Raw genomic sequence first — 18,492 nt, forward strand, 5'->3', positions numbered from 1 at the left:
GTGTGGCTAGAAAAAATTCTGAAAATAAAATAGTACTGAAAAGAGAACAATGAGCAGCAAAAATATGGAAGCAACTCAATCCCTTTTTCCCTCTCTGTGCAATTTGGAAAAAGGTCTTAGTGTATCATACAGATGTGTTTAAGAGAAAGTTGGAGATACATCCTGGGCAGGCAATGGAAGAAATGCGGCCAAGACTCCTGGTCACCTACCATAGCTTCGAAGCTACAGAAGAGTTTGCGGAAAGAGAGGGGGCATTGGCTCAGCAGTGAATGGCCTGGTTGCTACAGGAGTATTCTGGAATAGTGAATTACTACACAGGCCCTGGAGTTGGAAATGGGTTCAAATCTCAGTTTTGCAGTTCCTGGATTTGAGATCTTAAGCAAGTCATTTGACTTCTCTGTGCCTAATTTCCTCATCAGTAACTGGGACAATGACAGTCCCACTTCCAATAAGTAGATATGTAATAAAACAAACAACAAGAAAAACCAAAAAAGCAAAGGAAAAGAAAAGAAAATAAGTAAATATGCATGTCTCAGACATTTCATCTATTGAGCTTTTTTACCTGGAAGTCCCAGGCCTGAAATATAAGCAGTAAACCAATTTTTGGTATAGTTTTTCATCCATTATTTGGTCTATATTAAATAAAAGTACAATTCTAACTCCCAGTGACCAAAGATGAGGAATGTAAGTGATTCCCAGAGGTCACTTTGTCAGGGATTGGTAGAACCTGGATCAGAACCTGGGCTTCTGGAATGTTCTTTCAGTGCATGTTATGGTTTCCCACGTGCACTGCAGACACTTCTCTAAATGCCAAAGGATGGAGGGCCGGGGGAGGGGGGAAATTGTTCTCAGGTATTAATTCAAGAGTCTCAAGTGTGAGAATAGCGTTAGTCTTAAGGCTACCATGAACCTAACAATTAGTTGTATTTCTTTCTTTGCTCTTGCCTGTAAGAATCTTAGGGTCAAATTCGTGGCCCACTTCCAGACACTGTATGTGACTTTTTGTTACTCATTTTGTGGAGAAATCACACTCCTGGAATTCACCTTACTTTGCTACCTTTATTCTCCCTTTGTCCTCATTTCTTATTATTTAAATTGTGTTAAAATATGTGTTAGTCTGTTATAAAGTAGGTTATAAAAAAAAAGAGGAGGACTGGGTGAGGAGGCTCACGCTTGTAATCCCAGCACTTTGGGAGGTCAAGGCAGGAGGATCACTTGAGCCCAAGAGTTCGAGACCAGTCTGGGCAACATAGTAAGACCTTGTCTCTACAAAAATTAAAAAATTAGCTGGGTGTGGTGTGACACACCTAGAGTCCCAAGTTACTTGGGAGGCTGAGATGGGAGTATCACTTGGGCCCGGGAGGTTGAGGCTACAATGAGCCGTGATTGTGCCACTGTACTCCAGCCTAAGCGACAGAACAAGACGTTGTCTTTTTAAAAAAAAAAAGAAGAAAGAGGTTCAATGAAATGCAACTTCAAAAATCATAAATTCCCTACAAAACCCAAATCTGTCCACAGGACTATTTGTTTTGCTATCAAAAGCCTGCCTCAGAAGTCTCCTGAGACAGATGGCTGGATTCATCACAGAAGCAGGACTTCAGTAATGTAATGCTGGGGCTATTTTGGGCACTGTGGATGTTGTGGTTCTGGCAGGGAAAAAGCCTGGGGTGGCCCTCCCAGCCTGGGCAGTGCGGGAGCTGCATACCAGGGTGCCATGCTGCAGATGGATAAGGAGGCAAAGCCAGCAGAGCTTGTGCTGCTTGCCAGGAGAACCATGCTAAATTGATCGCCTTCTCCACACTTCAGCTTGATGGGCACAGAAACCACTGCTGTGAGGAGAAATGGCCAGTGGGCCTGCATTTTGCGAGCACAGAGTGGTGCGTGGAGAGGGTGAGGAGGGCTGGCTCTCAGCCACATAGGCTGCAGGTGAGTCCTGGCCCCCACGTACTAGCTGTGAGAAACAGTGTGTAAATCACTGAACCTTTCTGCGCCCCGAAGTTGAGATAATAGCATTTTCTCTCTGTGTAACTATGGTTAAGAATGAGGTAAGTTAACACATGCGAAGTGCTCAACACAATGCCCAGCACTCTGTGAGGCACTTACAAGTGATGGCCTTATAAAATATTACGTATGTAGTTTTTTATCCAAAGATTCTAAAATAACGAATTGTCATTTTCTTTTGTCTTATAAGCCATAAACCTGTATTAAGAATTTATGGGCTGGGTGTGGTGGCTCATACCGGTAGTCTCCAGCACTTTGGGAGGCCAAGGCAGGTGGATCACATAACTCAGGAGTTTGAGACCAGCCTGGGCAACATGGTGAAACCCTGTCTCCACAAAAAATACAAAAATTAGCTGGGCATGGTGGTGCACACCTGTAGTCCCAGCTACTCAGGAGACTGAGGTGGGAAGATAGCTTGAGCCTGTGAGGTGGAGGCTGCAGTGAGCTATGATCACGCCACTGCACTCCAGCCTGGGTGACAGAATAAGACCCTGTCTCAAAAACAAAGAAAAAGGAGTTTATGAAGGCATGAAATGGAATTTGAGAGGGTGAAAGATAGACTCTTTGTAATGAAGGAAGTGTGGCCTTCTGTGAAGTAGATGCATTAAAGGTTACAATCTCTGGCCCTCGTTCTCACAAAACACTCAACATCAGCTGCCTTGCTTATTTTCTCCTGCCTATTCCACTCATCTTCCAAGGCCAAATGCAAGATCTACTTCCTCTTAAACCATCTTCTATCTCCTTCTTAAAGGTCAGCATGGGGGATTGGGCGGGGCTAATCATCAGCATAGAAAGTGTGATCATCAGCAGAGCCAAGACCTGTCAGCCATGGCTACTCTGCAAAGGAGCTGAATGTCAGAAGTGCCCCTGAGACCAGAAACACAAATGTCGGGGAACCAAAAAGGGTATCGGCTTCAGACTTGACAGGTGGGCCAAGTTTGGTGGCTCATGACTATAATCCCAGCACTTTGAGAGGCCGAGATAGGTGGATCACTTGAGGTCAGGAGTTTGAGACCAGCCTGGCCAACATGGTGAAACCCCGTCTCTACTAAAAATACAAAAATTAGCTGGACATGGTGGCGGGTGCCTGCAATCCCAGCTATTCGGGAGACTGAGGCAGGAGAACTGCTTGAACACATGAGGTGGAGGCTGCAGTGAGCTGGGACTGCCCCACTGCATTCCAGCCTGGGCAACAGAGTGAGTCTGTTTCGAAAAAAAAAAAAGAGAACTTGACAGGTGGAAACCTCCACCTGGCTGAGGAAAGAGGCTGCTGTGCTGCAGGCAGGGGTCATGGGAGTGATGCCAGTGCTGCTGTACGGATGGCTAGTGAGACTAGTGGGTACAACAGAGTGGTGGTATGAACAGGTGGCCTAAAACAGATTGGGACAGGAAGCCTCGAGTCTTGCCTACTTTACAAGTTTGATTCCATATTTAATGTTAGGCAAGCGATCAGCGTGAACCCATTGATCTAAAAAATGGAGAGCTGCTGACAATAACCATAACCCCCAAATCTCGCCTGTGAATCTGGAGGAGGAAATCCTGGGCACAGTGGGGAGAGGAGTACATCTGGCAGGTACATGACAGCTCACATCTTAAGACTAGAAAAAACAATGGCCAAGACAGGGGTTTGAGACTTTTGAGGTTGTTGGGATGGGTGAATATATTTTGCATGTGGGTTGGATGTGACTCTTTGGGGGTCAGAGGACAAGCTGTGGTAGGCTGAAAAACGGCCACCCAAAGTTATCGAGTCCTGATCCCTGGAATTTGTAAATGTGACCTGACTAGGAAAAAGGGTCTTTGTAAATATAATTAACTTAAGGATCTTGAGACAAGGAGATTATCTTTATTTTTTTTGAGACAGAGTTTCGCTCTTGTTGCACAGGCTGGGGTGCAATGGTGCAATCTCGGCTCACCACAACCTCCGCCTCCCGAATTCAAGTGATTCTCCTGTCTTAGCCTCCTGAGTAGCTGGGATTACACGCATGCGCCACCATGCCCAGCTAATTTTGTATTTTTAGTAGAGATGGGGTTTCTCCATGTTGGTCAGGCTGGTCTTGAACTCCAGACCTCAAGTGATCCGCCCACCTTTGCCTCCCGAGACAAGATTATCACAGAAAATTCAGGTGGGTCCTAAATACAATCACATGTACACTTATGAGAGGGAAAGGCAGTTCTGAGAACACAGAGAGGCGGCGGCAGTGGGAAGATGACCATGAAGGCGGAGGCTGCACCACTCCACGGATCACCTGGAGTCACCAGAAGCTGAGAGAGGCAAGAAACAGATTCTTCCCACAGGGCCTCTGGAGGGAGCAAAACCCTGCTGGATTTTGGACCTCTAGCTTCTAATACTGAGAGAATAAATTTGTTATTTTACAACATCTAGTTTGCGGTATGCGTTACAGGAGCCTCAGGAAATTAATGCAGGTTTCTCCCATCTCTAGCTATCCAGCAAAATGCTAGGCTGAGAATAATGGTAACAGCAGCTATCATTTATTGGGTGCTGCCCGTGGTTTTGGTTGTTTTTTATGTGTTCTTCTCATTTAATCTTCATAACTCCATATGCAATACAGACACTATTACTAGCCCCATATTATAGTTGGAGAAGCTTTGGCACTGAACAATTCAAAGATACTTGCTGAAAATCACAGAGCTATTGAGTAGTAGAGACGGAATGAGAATCCAGACAGTATGACACTTGAGTCCACCTTAGAGCACTTTGCTCTGCTGAGAGAAGCAGCACATGCCCTCAGAAGGAGTTCATGTACTGGGAAAGACAGGCAAGGAAATAGCCACTGTGATACCCACTACACCAGTGGGGACCAAGGGTGGGGAGTGAGGCGTTTTACTGGACTGCGAAAGGCCTTTTAAGTAGATCCCAGGAGAGCAGATCTTGAAAGATGACTAAACATTAACATAAAGAAGTAGAGGGAAGAAGATTCTAGGTTGAGGGCATACTGTAAGCAAAGGCTCAGATCTGAGAGAAAAAAATAGAACTTTGGGGAATGTGGTGTACCTCAAGATGGCGGACATGTTCAGCTTTGGGGGTGGAGAGGTAAGGCCTGGTGAGAGCTAAGGGGCTGTTCTTTTACTACCTGCTCATGCCTGGTATCTACCTCCCAGTCCTGATCTCTCGCAGTTCAAAGGCCCTGATCCTCATGGGCTGAGGAGAGATGGGAGGTTTAGGGGAACATAAGAGTGCTGGAAAGGTGCGTCCACAGAGGAAAGCTGCAGGCATCAGAGAGGAAGGTTGCCTAGAAGGCTGATCCCCTAAGTGCCTTGCTGATGACCTGTCTGGGCCCTGCCTTTGGCTTCTAGAATACAATGTCAGCAGGAGGCGGGAAGGGATAAAATCAAGCAGTAATAATACAACACAGACCGCAAGCACTAGGATCAGAGCAACTATAACCTTTCTAAGGAGAAGTCTAGCCGTGTATGAATGCACCCACACATACATGCCCATTACTGACCTGTGTCTGTAGATAGTATATCTTACATACATGCATGTACACCAACATATGCTTTCTAAAATCAAAATTAAAAAAAAAATTTAAATTGTTTTTTAAATTTAAAATTTTGATTTCAAAAATCAAAAGTCCATGCCATGTGGCGAACTGTCACTGTGGCCGAGGACAGATGATGATTTTTGTCCTTCAAGGCTGGTTGTAGGTGAGAGGCTCTTAGCTGGTGAGAAAGTGGCAGACAGAACAGTGTCCTCATCTGGAAAAGGTTATAATGCTCCCAGCTCACTGTCAGGCACTCTTATAAAGTAAATTTTGTTTAATAAAAAATGCTCCCTGACCCATCAACAATGGGGGGAGAAACGGCCAGCTGCTAGTCTTGCTCTTGAGTGATGTGAAAATCTAAAAAAGTGATGATTTTCAAGCCAGAAAGCGGAAATTTGGTAAATTTATTTGAGGAATGTTCGAGTCTATACAATGTGAATAAAGGCACTTTAAACCTTAAGAAATAAAACCACTTAAACAAGAGGATTAAAAGTTAGAGAAATTTGGAAAGGAGGTTAATTTGTGATATGAAACGCTGATGTGAAACTTGTGACTTTCATGGAATGTTATTTGGGGGAAAGGCCTTTTTGATGAAATCTGGGGATCCTGAAGGCCTTACACAGCAGACTCTGAAAATGTCAAGGACATCCTTAGTCTTTATGTCCATATGTGCTAGCACACCTCAATTGTTCTTGCCTGGCTTGTGGGAACTAATTCATTAACACCAAACTCCAATGTCTCCTCCTCTCTAAACCTTCCCTGGCTTTCCTCTAAAGTCTGACATTCAGTTTTCCAGCATTTCTAGCGTTTAGACAACATGTCTATCCTGATAGTAAAGAACATGTGCTCTAATGATTTACCCACGTGTGTCTTGCATTAGACCATGAACTCCATGAGCATATGGACTGAGAAGGCCCAAGCAAGGGGCATAGTAAGTGCCTCAAGTAAGCAAACAGAGTCAGAGAATGAACGGCTAAATGCACACACATGCTTGCACACACATAACCCGGGGTGTCTGGGCCAGATGGTGAACAGGTGACAATCAGCAACGGAACAATATAACTTTCCCCCAAAACTCGAAACACAAAAAATATGAAGAAAGCCACAATGAAACTCCACAGCAGGAAGAGGTGAGACACACAAACTAACATATTTATTCAGCAAAGCTTCTGTGAATGTCTGTCATGGGCCAAGACCCTGTTTCGTGATGGGGGTGACCCCTAAGTCGCTAGCAGGCTAGTAGTAAAGATGGGAATTATGTCCCTTGTAGACGGGAATTTGTCATGTGCAGTCAATGTCACTGAAGTGATTAACAAGCTGATTCTGGGCAAATTTATTCATTCTCAAGTGATTACTGAATATTCACTGTGTGCCAGGCATGGTTCCAGTAAACACAGGTGAGAACAAGACCAAGACAAGGTTCTGGCTCTCATGGAGCTTACATTTTAGTGGGGCAGCTTACATTCTGTGATAAGGTGTTTGGGGGAAAACAGGTAGGGAGGAAGCTGCATTGGAGGGCAGGGGAGATAGACATGCTGGCTGAGAACTCAAGGATGAAAGGGAAGCAGCTGTTCAAAAAGCATGACAGAGTTCCAGGGAGTGGGAGGGCCCTCAGGAGGCAGAGGATGGTGTATCCAAGAAGTGAAAGAAGGCCAGCCCTGAAGACAAAGTGGCAGGAGAGGGTCTGGGAGATAAGAGCCCGATCATGCAGGGCCCTGTGGGCCTTGGTATAGGGAGCTTGCATTTATCTGAAGCTCAACAGGAAATCTTAAAAGGGTGTTAAGGAGAAAAGTGACCATGAGCTGATTTACATTTTATAAGAAAACCATTCTGGCTGCTGTGAGGAAAATGGATTACTTTGCTTTTCTGAGCCTCTGTTTCCCTATATATAAACGAGACTAATAATACCTACCTCACAGAGTTGCTATTATAACTGAGTAAGATTTAGGAAGTGCTCAGCACCTTTTAGTTTTTAATGGCCTAAATACTTTTCAAAATGTTCCTTTCCCTTAAGAGACAGGTAGAATCATGTCATATATACCCGAGTCAGCACCCAGCATGTGTGTGCATTTTGGCACACTTTCTGAATGTGCCAACGGGCCACTGCCCAGTGGAGCCCCACACGCTGCCTGGCCCCAGCAGCTTTGGCCCTGACTTTAGGATAACTTACCCCAAGGAACTGCGCCTTTGTTTGGGGGCCCATGAGGTAGTGGGCTGGGAGGGTCGGATAGGGTTCTCTTGTGTCCGGGTGGTGGGGGAGGAGGCCTCTTCTTGGATAGGGTGGAGCTGCCACTAGAGGTCTGGGTGCTTAGAGGGAGTGTTGAAGGTGGGCCAGTTGGACCTAGAAAGGAAATTGAATGGGGGCAGGAAGATTAATCCCAGTCTCACAGATAAAAAACAGCCAGTATGAAATCACTTCCACACATGAGAATGTGGTATGATATACAGAGACAAAAGCAAAAGGCTGGATATGGCTAACTCCATCAGTCTAATAACTCACAAGTAGGGTTTTAAAAATTTGGTTAAAAAAAAAAAAATAAAATTGGCCAGGTGCAGTGGCTCATGCCTGTAATCCCCTGCACTGTAGAAAGCTGAGGTGGGAGGATTGCTTGAGGCCAAGAGTTTGAGACCAGCCTGGGTAACACAGCAAGACTCCATCTCTACAAAAATTTAAAAAATTAGCCGGGTGTGGTGGTGTGTGCTTGTAGTCTCAGCTACTTGGGAGACTGACGTAGGAGGATCACTTGAAGTCAAGAGTTCGAGGATACGCTGAGCTATGATTATGCCACTGCACTCCAGCCTAGGCAACAGAGAAAAATTTACAACAAAGGTAAGAAGAGTGTGTGCTTTAAGGAACAAAATGCCAGTCAACACAGAATGCTACTAGGTTTAGGTCATTTAGGTACAATGGGAAAAACAAACACACACACACACATCTTAAAACAATAACTCCTTATAATCATCACAGAATCTACTGAGGGAGAAATCACACACCACTACCAGCAAAATCAACAGAGAAAGAACAGGGTACAGGCTAAGCCTTCACTGGGCCACAAGCTGAAACATGAAATGATTCATATAATAGAATTTTTCTTTCTACAACTTTTTCTTCTAGTCAGCAAACTGCCTGAAGCTTTTCTTAAAAAAAAAAAAAATAAATAAGGCTTTTCTAAATAATGAAGAAAGAACTGGATGTAAAGCATTACCTGGAAAAAAGAGAAATCTAAAAATCCTTTGCTCTACAAACCAAACCATCTGTTATATTGGAAGCCTGAACAACATTTATATAAATTAGACACTGATTTTTATAGACTAAAAAAAAGACTCAACTTTCTCCAGAGCTAAAGACAAGACAGCAGGAATGATAGTAATATTCCACATACACACAAAAGTGGGGTTTGTCTTTAAAAGCTGTTAAGGGAGTAGCGTATTTGATCTTAGTTTTGTTTATTCAAAGTGACATTGAAGTGGCTGGCGTGTGCCAGGTATTCCATGCTGGGCACTTTCACTACTGTTGCTTTATTTAAGGTATATGGTTTCACTATGTTCATGGCAAACTGCTTCTGTAAACGTTAAGAAAAAAAAGCTAGGACCAGGTACGGTGGCTCACGCCTGTAACTCCAGCACTTTGAGAGGCCGAGGTGGGCAGATCACTTGAGGTCAGGAGTTCAAGACCAGCCTGGCCAACATGGTGAAACTCCGTCTGTACTAAAAATACAAAAATTAGCCAGGTGTGGTGGTGCATGCCTGTAGTCCCAGCCGCTCAGGAGGCTGAGGCAGGAGAATCGCCTGAACCCAGGAAGTGGAGGTTGCAATGAGCTGAGATCATGCCACTGCATTTCTGCCTGGGTGTCACAGCAAGACTCCGTCTCAAAAAAAAAAAAGAAAGCTAAGAACACTGCCATACTGAATGCTTAACACAGATTAGTAGATACCTAGTAATCCAGAAGGGCTCCGAAAGAGCTTTGTACATTCTTCATATTAAAAAAAAAAAAAGTCTAATTACTGCTGGCCTCCTTCCTTGGTATAAAGTGAGCTTTCCTATTTCCCATTGTCAATTACTAGTCCCTACCGATATTGACTTAAACCATTATTTCTCTAAGATAGGCTAGTTCTGAAAGTAAATACTGACTGTTAATCTCAGTAAAATTATCATCTGCTTTAGGTTTAAATTGCCAGGCTATATAATTTACATCTTTGTCCCACTGTGTAATTCTATTACACAATGGAAGCCTGATGCTTACCCCAAATCAACACTTAATTAGGGTATCAGTCACAGCAGCTTTCAGAAACTATTTTATTTTTGTAACAATACAGAGATTGTTATTATGGCCTTGCATCTGTATAATGCTTTGTAGTTTTCAAAATGTGTTTATATATGCTATTCCTCGACTTTTTCCCTAGGTTTATTGTTAAAAAATTTTTTTTTTGACACAAGGTCTTGCTTTGTCATCCTGCTTGGAGTGCAGTGGCAAGATCACAGCTCTTTGCAGCCCTGATCTCCTGGGCTCAAGCAATCTTCCCTCCTCAGCCTCCTGAGTAGCTGGGACTACAGGCATGTATCATAACATCAGGCTAATTTTTAAAAATTTTTAAATTTTTTGTAGAGACAGAGTCTCACTCTGTTGTCCAGGCTGGCCTTGAACTCCTGAGCTGAAGCGACCCTCCCAAAGTGCTAGAATTACAGGCGTGAGTCACCACGCCTAGTATAAATTTAAAAAAATGTTTATGGACACTAATAGTTGTGCCTCTTCATTTTCATACTAACTCTGTGAAGTACGTGGCTCAGGTAGTGCTGTCCCCATTTTGCAGCCAAGAACTCAGAGGCATGATTAAAGTCACAAGCCATGAGGGGCAGAGCTGGGATAAGGCAGATGTCCAGGACTGGTGAGGCACTCACCCCATCAAATGATGCTGCTACTTCCTGAAAGCCAGAGCAGCATTTCCTGTGCTTGGCACATGAGGAAAACAACAACAAATGCTCAGTATCAGGAAGTGTAACTTTCCTTTTGGAAATAAATGGATAATAGATAATAGACAATGGCGAGGTTCTCTAGCAATTTCATCTTTATCGCCATCTAGGGACTTTCTGATGCAGATGCAGTTCCCTGCTAGGAAACAAAAATTGTCAAAGACAAAATGCTAATGGAGCCATGTCTCTGAGCAAAGCTGCATTATATATGTATGAGACTCTAGGAGAGATCAGACCAAAGAGGCATTCTGTAACCATAAACCATGCAAAATCCAACCTCCTGAATCATTTCAAAAATTAAGGAATTGTGCATCCCATGCCATTATATACTTCTGACTTCCTTCATATTGCTGATTATCATCTCTAATTATTTAAGTCTTTGTTTACTTACTTGTTACCTGACTCTCCCACAAGACTGGGAGAGTTCTATTAGGGCCAGGCTTTTCTCTGGTTTCGTGTAGAGTAAATATTTACTGAATAAATAGGAGACTCAACCACTACTTCTATCTTTTTAGGCCAGTGATTTCTTTTTTTTTTTTCGAGACGGAGTTTCACTCTGTCGCCCAGGCTGTAGTGCAGTGGCACGATCTTGGCTCACCGTGACCTCCCCCTCCTGGGTTCAAGTGATTCTCCTGCCTCAGCCTCCCAAGTAGCTGGGACTACAGGTGTGTGCCACCACGTCTGGCTAATTTTTGTATTTTTAGTAGAGACGGGGTTTTGCCATGTTGGCCAGGCAGGTCTTGAACTCCCGACCTCAAGTGATTCACCTGCTTCCGTCTTTCAAAGTGCTTGGATTACAGGCATGAGCCACCATGCCTGGCCTAAGGCCAGTGATTCTTTTGTCTTTCTTTTTTTTTGAGGCAGAGCTTCACTCTGTCACCCAGGTTGGAGTGCAGTGGTGCAATCCGGGCTTACTGCAACTTCTGCCTCCCAGATTCAAGGGATTCTCCTGTCTCAGCCTCCTGAGTAGCTGGGACTACAGGCGCATGCCACCACACCTGGCTAAGTTTTGTATTTTTAGTAGAGATGGGGTTTTACCATGTTGGCCAGGCTGGTCTTGAACTCCTGACCTCAGGTGATCCACCCACCTCAGACTCCCAAAGTACTGGGATTACAGGCGTGAGTCACAGTGTCCGGCCAGGGCAGTAATTCTTAAGGAGGCCAATACGTTTCACTTAGGGTGACTGATCAGAAACAAGTGGGGAGAATTAGCAGGAAGGAACAGTGTTAAGTGTGAAAAGGGATATTCAAGTTTATAATCTTATACTTGGAAAACAAACACACAGACAGACCTATCTATTGTCTTGTAGTAGAAGCTACAGAAAGGAAGATGCTACAAAGTCTTGGCTGGTAAGGCATGAGGTAAATAAGGTTGAAAAATACTATATATAAGACCCCAGAAATGCACACTTAAAAAAATGTTTGAAGATTTAAAGAGCTCAGAAGACTTCCAAAATTAGTAACCAGTCCCACAGCATTAAAAGGGATCTTTTATGCAAAATAAATCTGAGTACTGGTTCACTCAGGAAAAAAGCAATTCTGGTAAGATAAAGAAAGCTGAAACAAAATAAAATGGAACACAGCATCAAACGCAACACAAAAAAGGGTGGGGAGGCAAGATTAGTGAGTGATGATGGAGATGCAGAGGTGACTAAGAGGCAATTTTCTCTCCTGAACTCTGCCAGAGGCCTGTGGAAGTAACAAGAAAGTGCCCCAAACCTCACTTGCCACTAACATTGGCTACCATGTGAAATAACTGTCTATATCTTCTTAAAAACATGGGTCTAGCCTTCCAAAGCTTCTATGAATAAATTTGAGGTTAAATAATTAGAAGGTCTTCTAAGAGGAGGTAGAGTACACCTCATTCTTTCTGAGGGTTTACATGTTAGTTTAGCATCAGCTGTCACATTCAAAGAAGCTGAATCATCTAAGAGCATGTGTTTTCCACGAGAAAGCATTCCCCGCCCTTAAACAGAGGTGGATGACAGGACTAGTGTTCTGCAGGGTGAGAAGGCAAGCCGCATATTTATTTTTAAATAACCCATGATCAGAAAAAGTCCTTGAGGCCGGGCATGGTGGCTCACATCTGTAATCCCAGCACTTTGGGAGGCCGAGGCGTGAGGATCACTTGAGGCCAGGAGCTCAAGACCAGCCTGGACAACATAAGGAAACCCTGTCTCCACTAAAAAATACAAAATTAGCTGGGCATGGTGGCACACACCTGTAATCCCAGCTACTTGGGAGGCTGAGGCAGGAGAATCGCTTGAACTCGGGAGGTGGAGGTTGCAGTGAGCCGAGATCATGCCACTGCACTCCAGCCTGGGAGACAGAGCGACAGTTAAGCCTCCAGAAAAAAAAAAAGTGATTGAAAACTGTTTTGTGGACACCCACTAGTGCCTGTTCTCACCACCCTTCATTCTCGAGGCACTTCTGGGTCCTCTTTTGGGTATCAGGTGCTGTGCTCTGGACACAGGCCTGTCCTCAAGGCACTCTGCTCTGTGGCTTCTCTCCTCCCTGCCCTGTTCTCTAGGGGTTCTAAATGTGTCTTCTGATCTGTTCTTCACCGTCCTCCCTGCACAGACAGCATCCCCAGCCCTGACCCTGGCTATGCCTGGGTCCCTTCCCACATCTCCAACAGCCTCTTGGTCACTCCACTTGGACATTCTGCTGTGCCTTCAACTCAAGTGGTCGCCACTGAACCTACCTGATGTGCTGCCAGAGCACCTCAATGTCTTTAGCCTCAGGGATGCCTCTGTCTGAGGTCTATGTCAGAAGTGTGCCCGGCATACGACCAGGGCTCAGGAAGTGCACCCAGGCAGTGTATTGCAGAAGTGACTATGCTCACCCTGGCAGGCCCACGGGCAGTTTTCAGGCCAAAGCTCTTGTCCCACATTCCTGGGCCCAACAATTTAGTCTCTCAAAAGGTGGCAGCGATCTCCTGAGACTCTCCCAGGAACTAACATTGTCTTCCCACTGAAGCTCCCTTACGGGAAATCCATATATTCTTAAACTATGAAGGTGGTTTGAGAATATCTCCCCGAACAGTACTCAACAAGGCAATCTCTCCACTTAGCCCAGAAAAAATGTCCTGGAAATTCATTCACTTATACCTAAATATATATAAATATACCTTAAAAAATGAAAATTAATTCCTAAAATCATAATCGGCATGCTTTTCAAATCTCTTCCTCCTCTTCTTGCATTTTCTGGAGCTACCATTTACTGAGTATTATGTGCTTGAGGTAAACACAGTATTTAAAAGTTATCTTGTAAAATATTATCATTATTGTCACATTATCCATTTGAAGGATAAAAAGACCCAAGGCTCAGAGGGTTTAGGAACTTGGCGAGTCGCAGCAAATGAGCAGCTACGTCCAGGCAGAACCCCATTCTGTCTGACTCAAGGCCAGACTCTCAGCCTTGACAACAGCTTGCTTCCCTTCCTCTAAATGGCATCACATCCTTTCCGGCTAGAACTTTCAGGGACATAACCGAGTTATCACTTCACTTCCACATTCTCATCTTTAAACACTTTTTTTTTTTTTTTGAGACGAAGTTTTGCTCTTTGTTGCCCAGGCTGGAGTGCAGTGGCATGATCTTAGCTCACTGCAATGTCCACCTCCCGGGTTCAAGCGATCCTCCTGTCTCAGCCTCCAAAGTAGCTGGGATTACAGGTACCTGCCACCACGCCCGGCTAATTTTTGTATTTTTTAAGTAGAGACAAGGTTTCACCATATTGGCCAGGCTGGGCTCAAACCCCTGATCTCATGATCTGCCCGCCTTGGCCTCCCAAAGTGCTGGGATTACAGGTGTGAGCCACCGTGCCAGGCCTAAAAAATTTTTAGTTGACACAATTGTTCATATTTATAGGATACACAGTGATATTTCAATACATGTGTACAATGTGTAATGATCAAATCAGGGTAGCTAATATCCATCATCTCAAAGATTTATCATTTCTTTGTGTTGTGAACATTCAAAATCCTCGCTTGTAGATTTTGAAAATATACACTAAATTACTGTTAACCACAGTCACTCTATAGTGTTACAGAACACAGGAACTTATCCTTCCCATCTAGCTGTTATTTTTGTATCCGTTAATCAGCCTTATCCTCCGCTCGACCCCTTCCCAGACTCTAATAACCTCTCTTATACTCTCTAATATAAGCTCAATACTCTCTACTAATATAAGCTTTTTTTTTTTTTTTTTGAGACAGTCTCACTCTGTTGCCCAGTCTGGAATGCTGCAGTATGATCACAGTTCACTGCAGCCTCAACTTCTGGAGCTCTGGAAGTGATCCTCCTACCTCAGTCTGCCCAGTAGCTGGGACTATACGTGTACGCCACCAGGCCTAGCTAATTTTTTTTTTTTTTTTTGGGACTGAGTCTCGCTCTGTTGCCCAGGCTGGAGTGCAGTGGCAAGATCTCGGCTCACTGCAAGCTCCACCTCCCGGGTTCATGCCATTCTCCTGCCTCAGCCTCCCAAGTAGCTGGGACTACAGGTGCCCGCCACCACACCTGGCTAATTTTTTTTGTATTTTTAGTAGAGACGGGGTTTCACCATGTTAGCCAGGATGGTCTTGATCTCCTGACCTCATGATCCACCTGTCGCAGGCTCCCAACGTGCTGGGATTACAGGTGTGAGCCACTGCGCCCGGCCAGGCCCAGCTAATTTTTTAAGAAAAACTTTTTATAGAGATAGGGTCTTGCTATGTTGTCCAGGCTTGAGCTCTTTTTTTTTTTTTTTTTTGTTTTAGCTCCCACATGAGTGAGAACATGCAGTATTTATCTTTCTGTGCCTGGCTTATTTCACTTAAAATAATGTCCTTCAGGGTCATACATGTTGCAGCACATGAAAGGATTTCATTTTTTTTTTTTTTTTGAGAGTCTTGCTCTGTTATCCAGGCTGGAGTGCAGTGGCATGATCTTGGCTCACTGCAACCTGACCTCAAGTGATCCACCTGCCTCAGCCTCCCAAAGTGCTGGGATTACAGATGTCAGCCATTGTGCCCAGCCTATAGGATTTCATTCATTTTTATGGGAATAATATTCCATATGTATATATACACCACATTTTCTTCATCCATTCATCTGCTGATGGACATTTAGACTGATTCCATATCTTGGCTACTGTAAGTAGCACTGCAGTAAACATGGGGTGCAGGTATCCCTTTAATACACTGATTTCCTTTGCATTGGATAAATACCCAGTAGTAGAATTGCTCAGTGGTATGAGAGTGCTATTTTCAGTTTTGTGAGAAACCTCCATACTGTTTTTCATTAGTACTTGTACTAATTTACATTCCAACCAACATTATGTAAGAGTTCCTCTTTCTCTGCAACCTCATCAGGATTTGTTATTTCTTGTCTTTTTGATGACAGCCATTTTAACTGGAAATAGATAATATCTCATTCTGGTTTTGATTTACATTTCTCTCATGATTAGTGATGTTGAGCATTTTTTCATATACTTACTAGCCATTTATATGTTGTCTTTTCTTTTTTTCTTTCTTTTTTTTTTTTTTGAGACGGAGTTTCACTCTTGTTGCCCAGGCTGGAGTGCAATGGTGTGATCTCGGCTCATTGCAACCTCCGCCTCCCAGGTTCAGGTGATTCTCCTGCCTCAGCCTCCCGAGTAGCTGGGATTACAGGTGTATGCTACCACACCCAGCTAATTTTGTATTTTTAGTAGAGATGGGGTTTCACCATGTTGGCCAGGCTGGTCTCGAAGCCCTGACCTCAGGCGATCTACCCGCCTCGGCCTCCCAACGTGCTGGGATTACAGGCATGAACCACCACACCCGGCCTCTACTTCTTCTTTGGAGAAATGTCTATTCAGATCCTTTGCCCATTTTAAAATCACATTATCATTATTATTTTGCTGCTGAATTGAGTTCCTTGTATATTCTGGATATACAAGTCCCTTGTAAGATGAATAGTTTGCAAATAGTTTCTGCATTCAACAGGTTGTCTCTTTGCTCTGATTGTTTCTTTTGCTGTGCAGAAGCTTTTTCGTTTGATATCATCTGCTTTGTCTATTTTTTTGTTGCCTGTGCTTTTGATGTGCTACACATACAATTTCTGCCCAGACTAATGTCCTGAAGTGTTTTCCTTATGCTCTCTTCTAGTAGTTTTATAGTTTTGGGTATTATGTTTAAGTCTTTAATTCATCTTGAGTTGAGAGATACCCAGCTTTCTCAGCAAATTAAAGAAGGATCCTTTCCCCAATGTATGTTCTTTGCACCCTTATCAAAAATCAGTTGGCTATAAATATGTGGATTTATTTCTGGGTTCTACGTTCTGTTCCACTGGTCTGTGGGTTTGTTTTTACACCAATACAAAACTGTTCTGGTTACTATAGCTTTATAGTATATTTTGAAGTCAAGTAGTGTAATGACTCCAGCTTTTTTCTTTTTGCTTAGTATTACTTTGGCTATTTGAAGTCTTTTGTGTTTCCATATGAATTTTAGGATTGCTTTTTTCTGTTTCTATGAGGAATGTCATTAGTATTTTGAAAGAGATTGCATCGAATCTGTAGATTGCTCTCGGTAGTATGATCATTTTAACTACATTAATTCTTCCAATCATGAGCATGTGATGTCTTTCCATTTTTAATTGTCCCCTTCAATTTCTTTTATCACTGTTTTATAAGTTTTCATTGCAGAGCTCTTTCACCTCCTTGGGTTAGATTTATTCCTAGGTTTTTTAGTTTTTTAGGGGGTAGCTATCGTAAAAGGGATTGCTTTCTCAATTTTTCTTTTCTTTTTTTTTTTTTTTCTGAGATAGGGTGTTTCTCTGTCACCCAGGCTGGAGTGCAGTAGCGCAATCACAGCTCACTGTAGCCTCCCATACTCAAGCGATCTTTTCACCTCAGCCTCCCTACTAGCTGGGGACTACAGGCATGTGCCACCACACCTGGTTAATTTTTTTTTTTTTTTTTGCAGAGATAGGGTTTCACCATGTTGCCCAGGCTGGTCTCAAACTCATAAGCTCAAGCAATGCACCCACCTCATCCTCCTAAACTGCTGGGATTATAGGCATGAGGCATCACACTCGGCTTTTTCTTGATTTTTTTAAGCTAGTTTGTTACTGGTGTATAGAAACACTACTGATTTTTGTATGTTGATTTTGTATCCTGTCACTTTAATGAATTTATTCATCAGTTCTAAATGTGTTTTTTGGTGGCATCTTTAGGTTTTCTACATAGAAGATCATGTCATCTGAAAAGAGGAACAATTTGACTTCCTCTTTTCCAGTTTGGATGCCCTTTATTGCGTTCTCTTGCCTGACTGCTCTGGCTAGGGCTACTTCCAGTACTATCTGAGCAGGAGCGGTCAAAGCGGGCATCCTTGTCTTCTTCCAGCTCTTAGAGAAAAAGCTTTCAGCTTTCCCCCATTCAGGATGATTTAGATGTGAGTTTGTCACATATGGCCTTTATTATTTTGAGGTATGTTCCTTCTATACCTAATTTATTGAAGGTTTTTATTATGAACGGACATTGAATTTTATCAAATGCTTTTTCTGCATCCATTTAGATCATCATATGGCTTTTGTCCTTCACTCTGTTGATGTGGTGTGCCTCATTTATTGATTAGCGTATGCTGAAACATCCTTGCATCCCTGGGATAAATCACACTTCATCATGGTGTATTATCTTTTGATGTGTTGTTGGATTCAGTTTGTTAGTATTTAGTTAGGATTTTTTGCATCTATGTTCAACAAGAATATTGGCTGGTAGTTTTCTTTTTTTGTTGTGTCCTTGTCTGGTTTTGGTATTAGGGCAATGCTGGCCTCATTGGAAGAGTTACGAAAAATTCCTTTGTCTTCAATTTTTTGGAATAGTTTAAGAATTGGTGCTAGTTTTTCTTTACTATTTATTGATTGATTGAGACAGGGTCTTGCTCTGTCACCCAGGCTGGAGTGCAGTGGTGTGAACTTGACTCACTGCAGCTTTGACCTCCTGGGCTCAAGTGATCATCTTGCTTCAGCCTTCCACATAGTTAGCACCACAGGTAG

General features: G+C 43.3%; 1 protein-coding gene across 15 annotated transcripts in view; it reads right to left on the reverse strand.

Moving 5' to 3' along the window:
- The window catches only part of ASAP1 (ArfGAP with SH3 domain, ankyrin repeat and PH domain 1), a 392,196-nt gene that overhangs the window by 31,660 nt on the left and 342,044 nt on the right, over positions 1–18,492 (reverse strand). For 11 of the 15 annotated variants that reach the window (XM_054499217.2, XM_063669076.1, XM_063669082.1 and 8 more), the window contains one exon: positions 7,675–7,845. The exons of the other annotated variants lie outside the window; for them this stretch is intronic. In XM_054499217.2, coding sequence (XP_054355192.1) covers positions 7,675–7,845 — 171 coding nt within the window. The remainder of the gene's footprint in view (positions 1–7,674; positions 7,846–18,492) is intronic. 15 annotated transcript variants of the gene reach the window in all.

Source organism: Pongo pygmaeus, chromosome 7 (assembly GCF_028885625.2).
Source record: "Pongo pygmaeus isolate AG05252 chromosome 7, NHGRI_mPonPyg2-v2.0_pri, whole genome shotgun sequence".
In the NCBI taxonomy this organism is placed as follows: domain Eukaryota; kingdom Metazoa; phylum Chordata; class Mammalia; order Primates; family Hominidae; genus Pongo; species Pongo pygmaeus.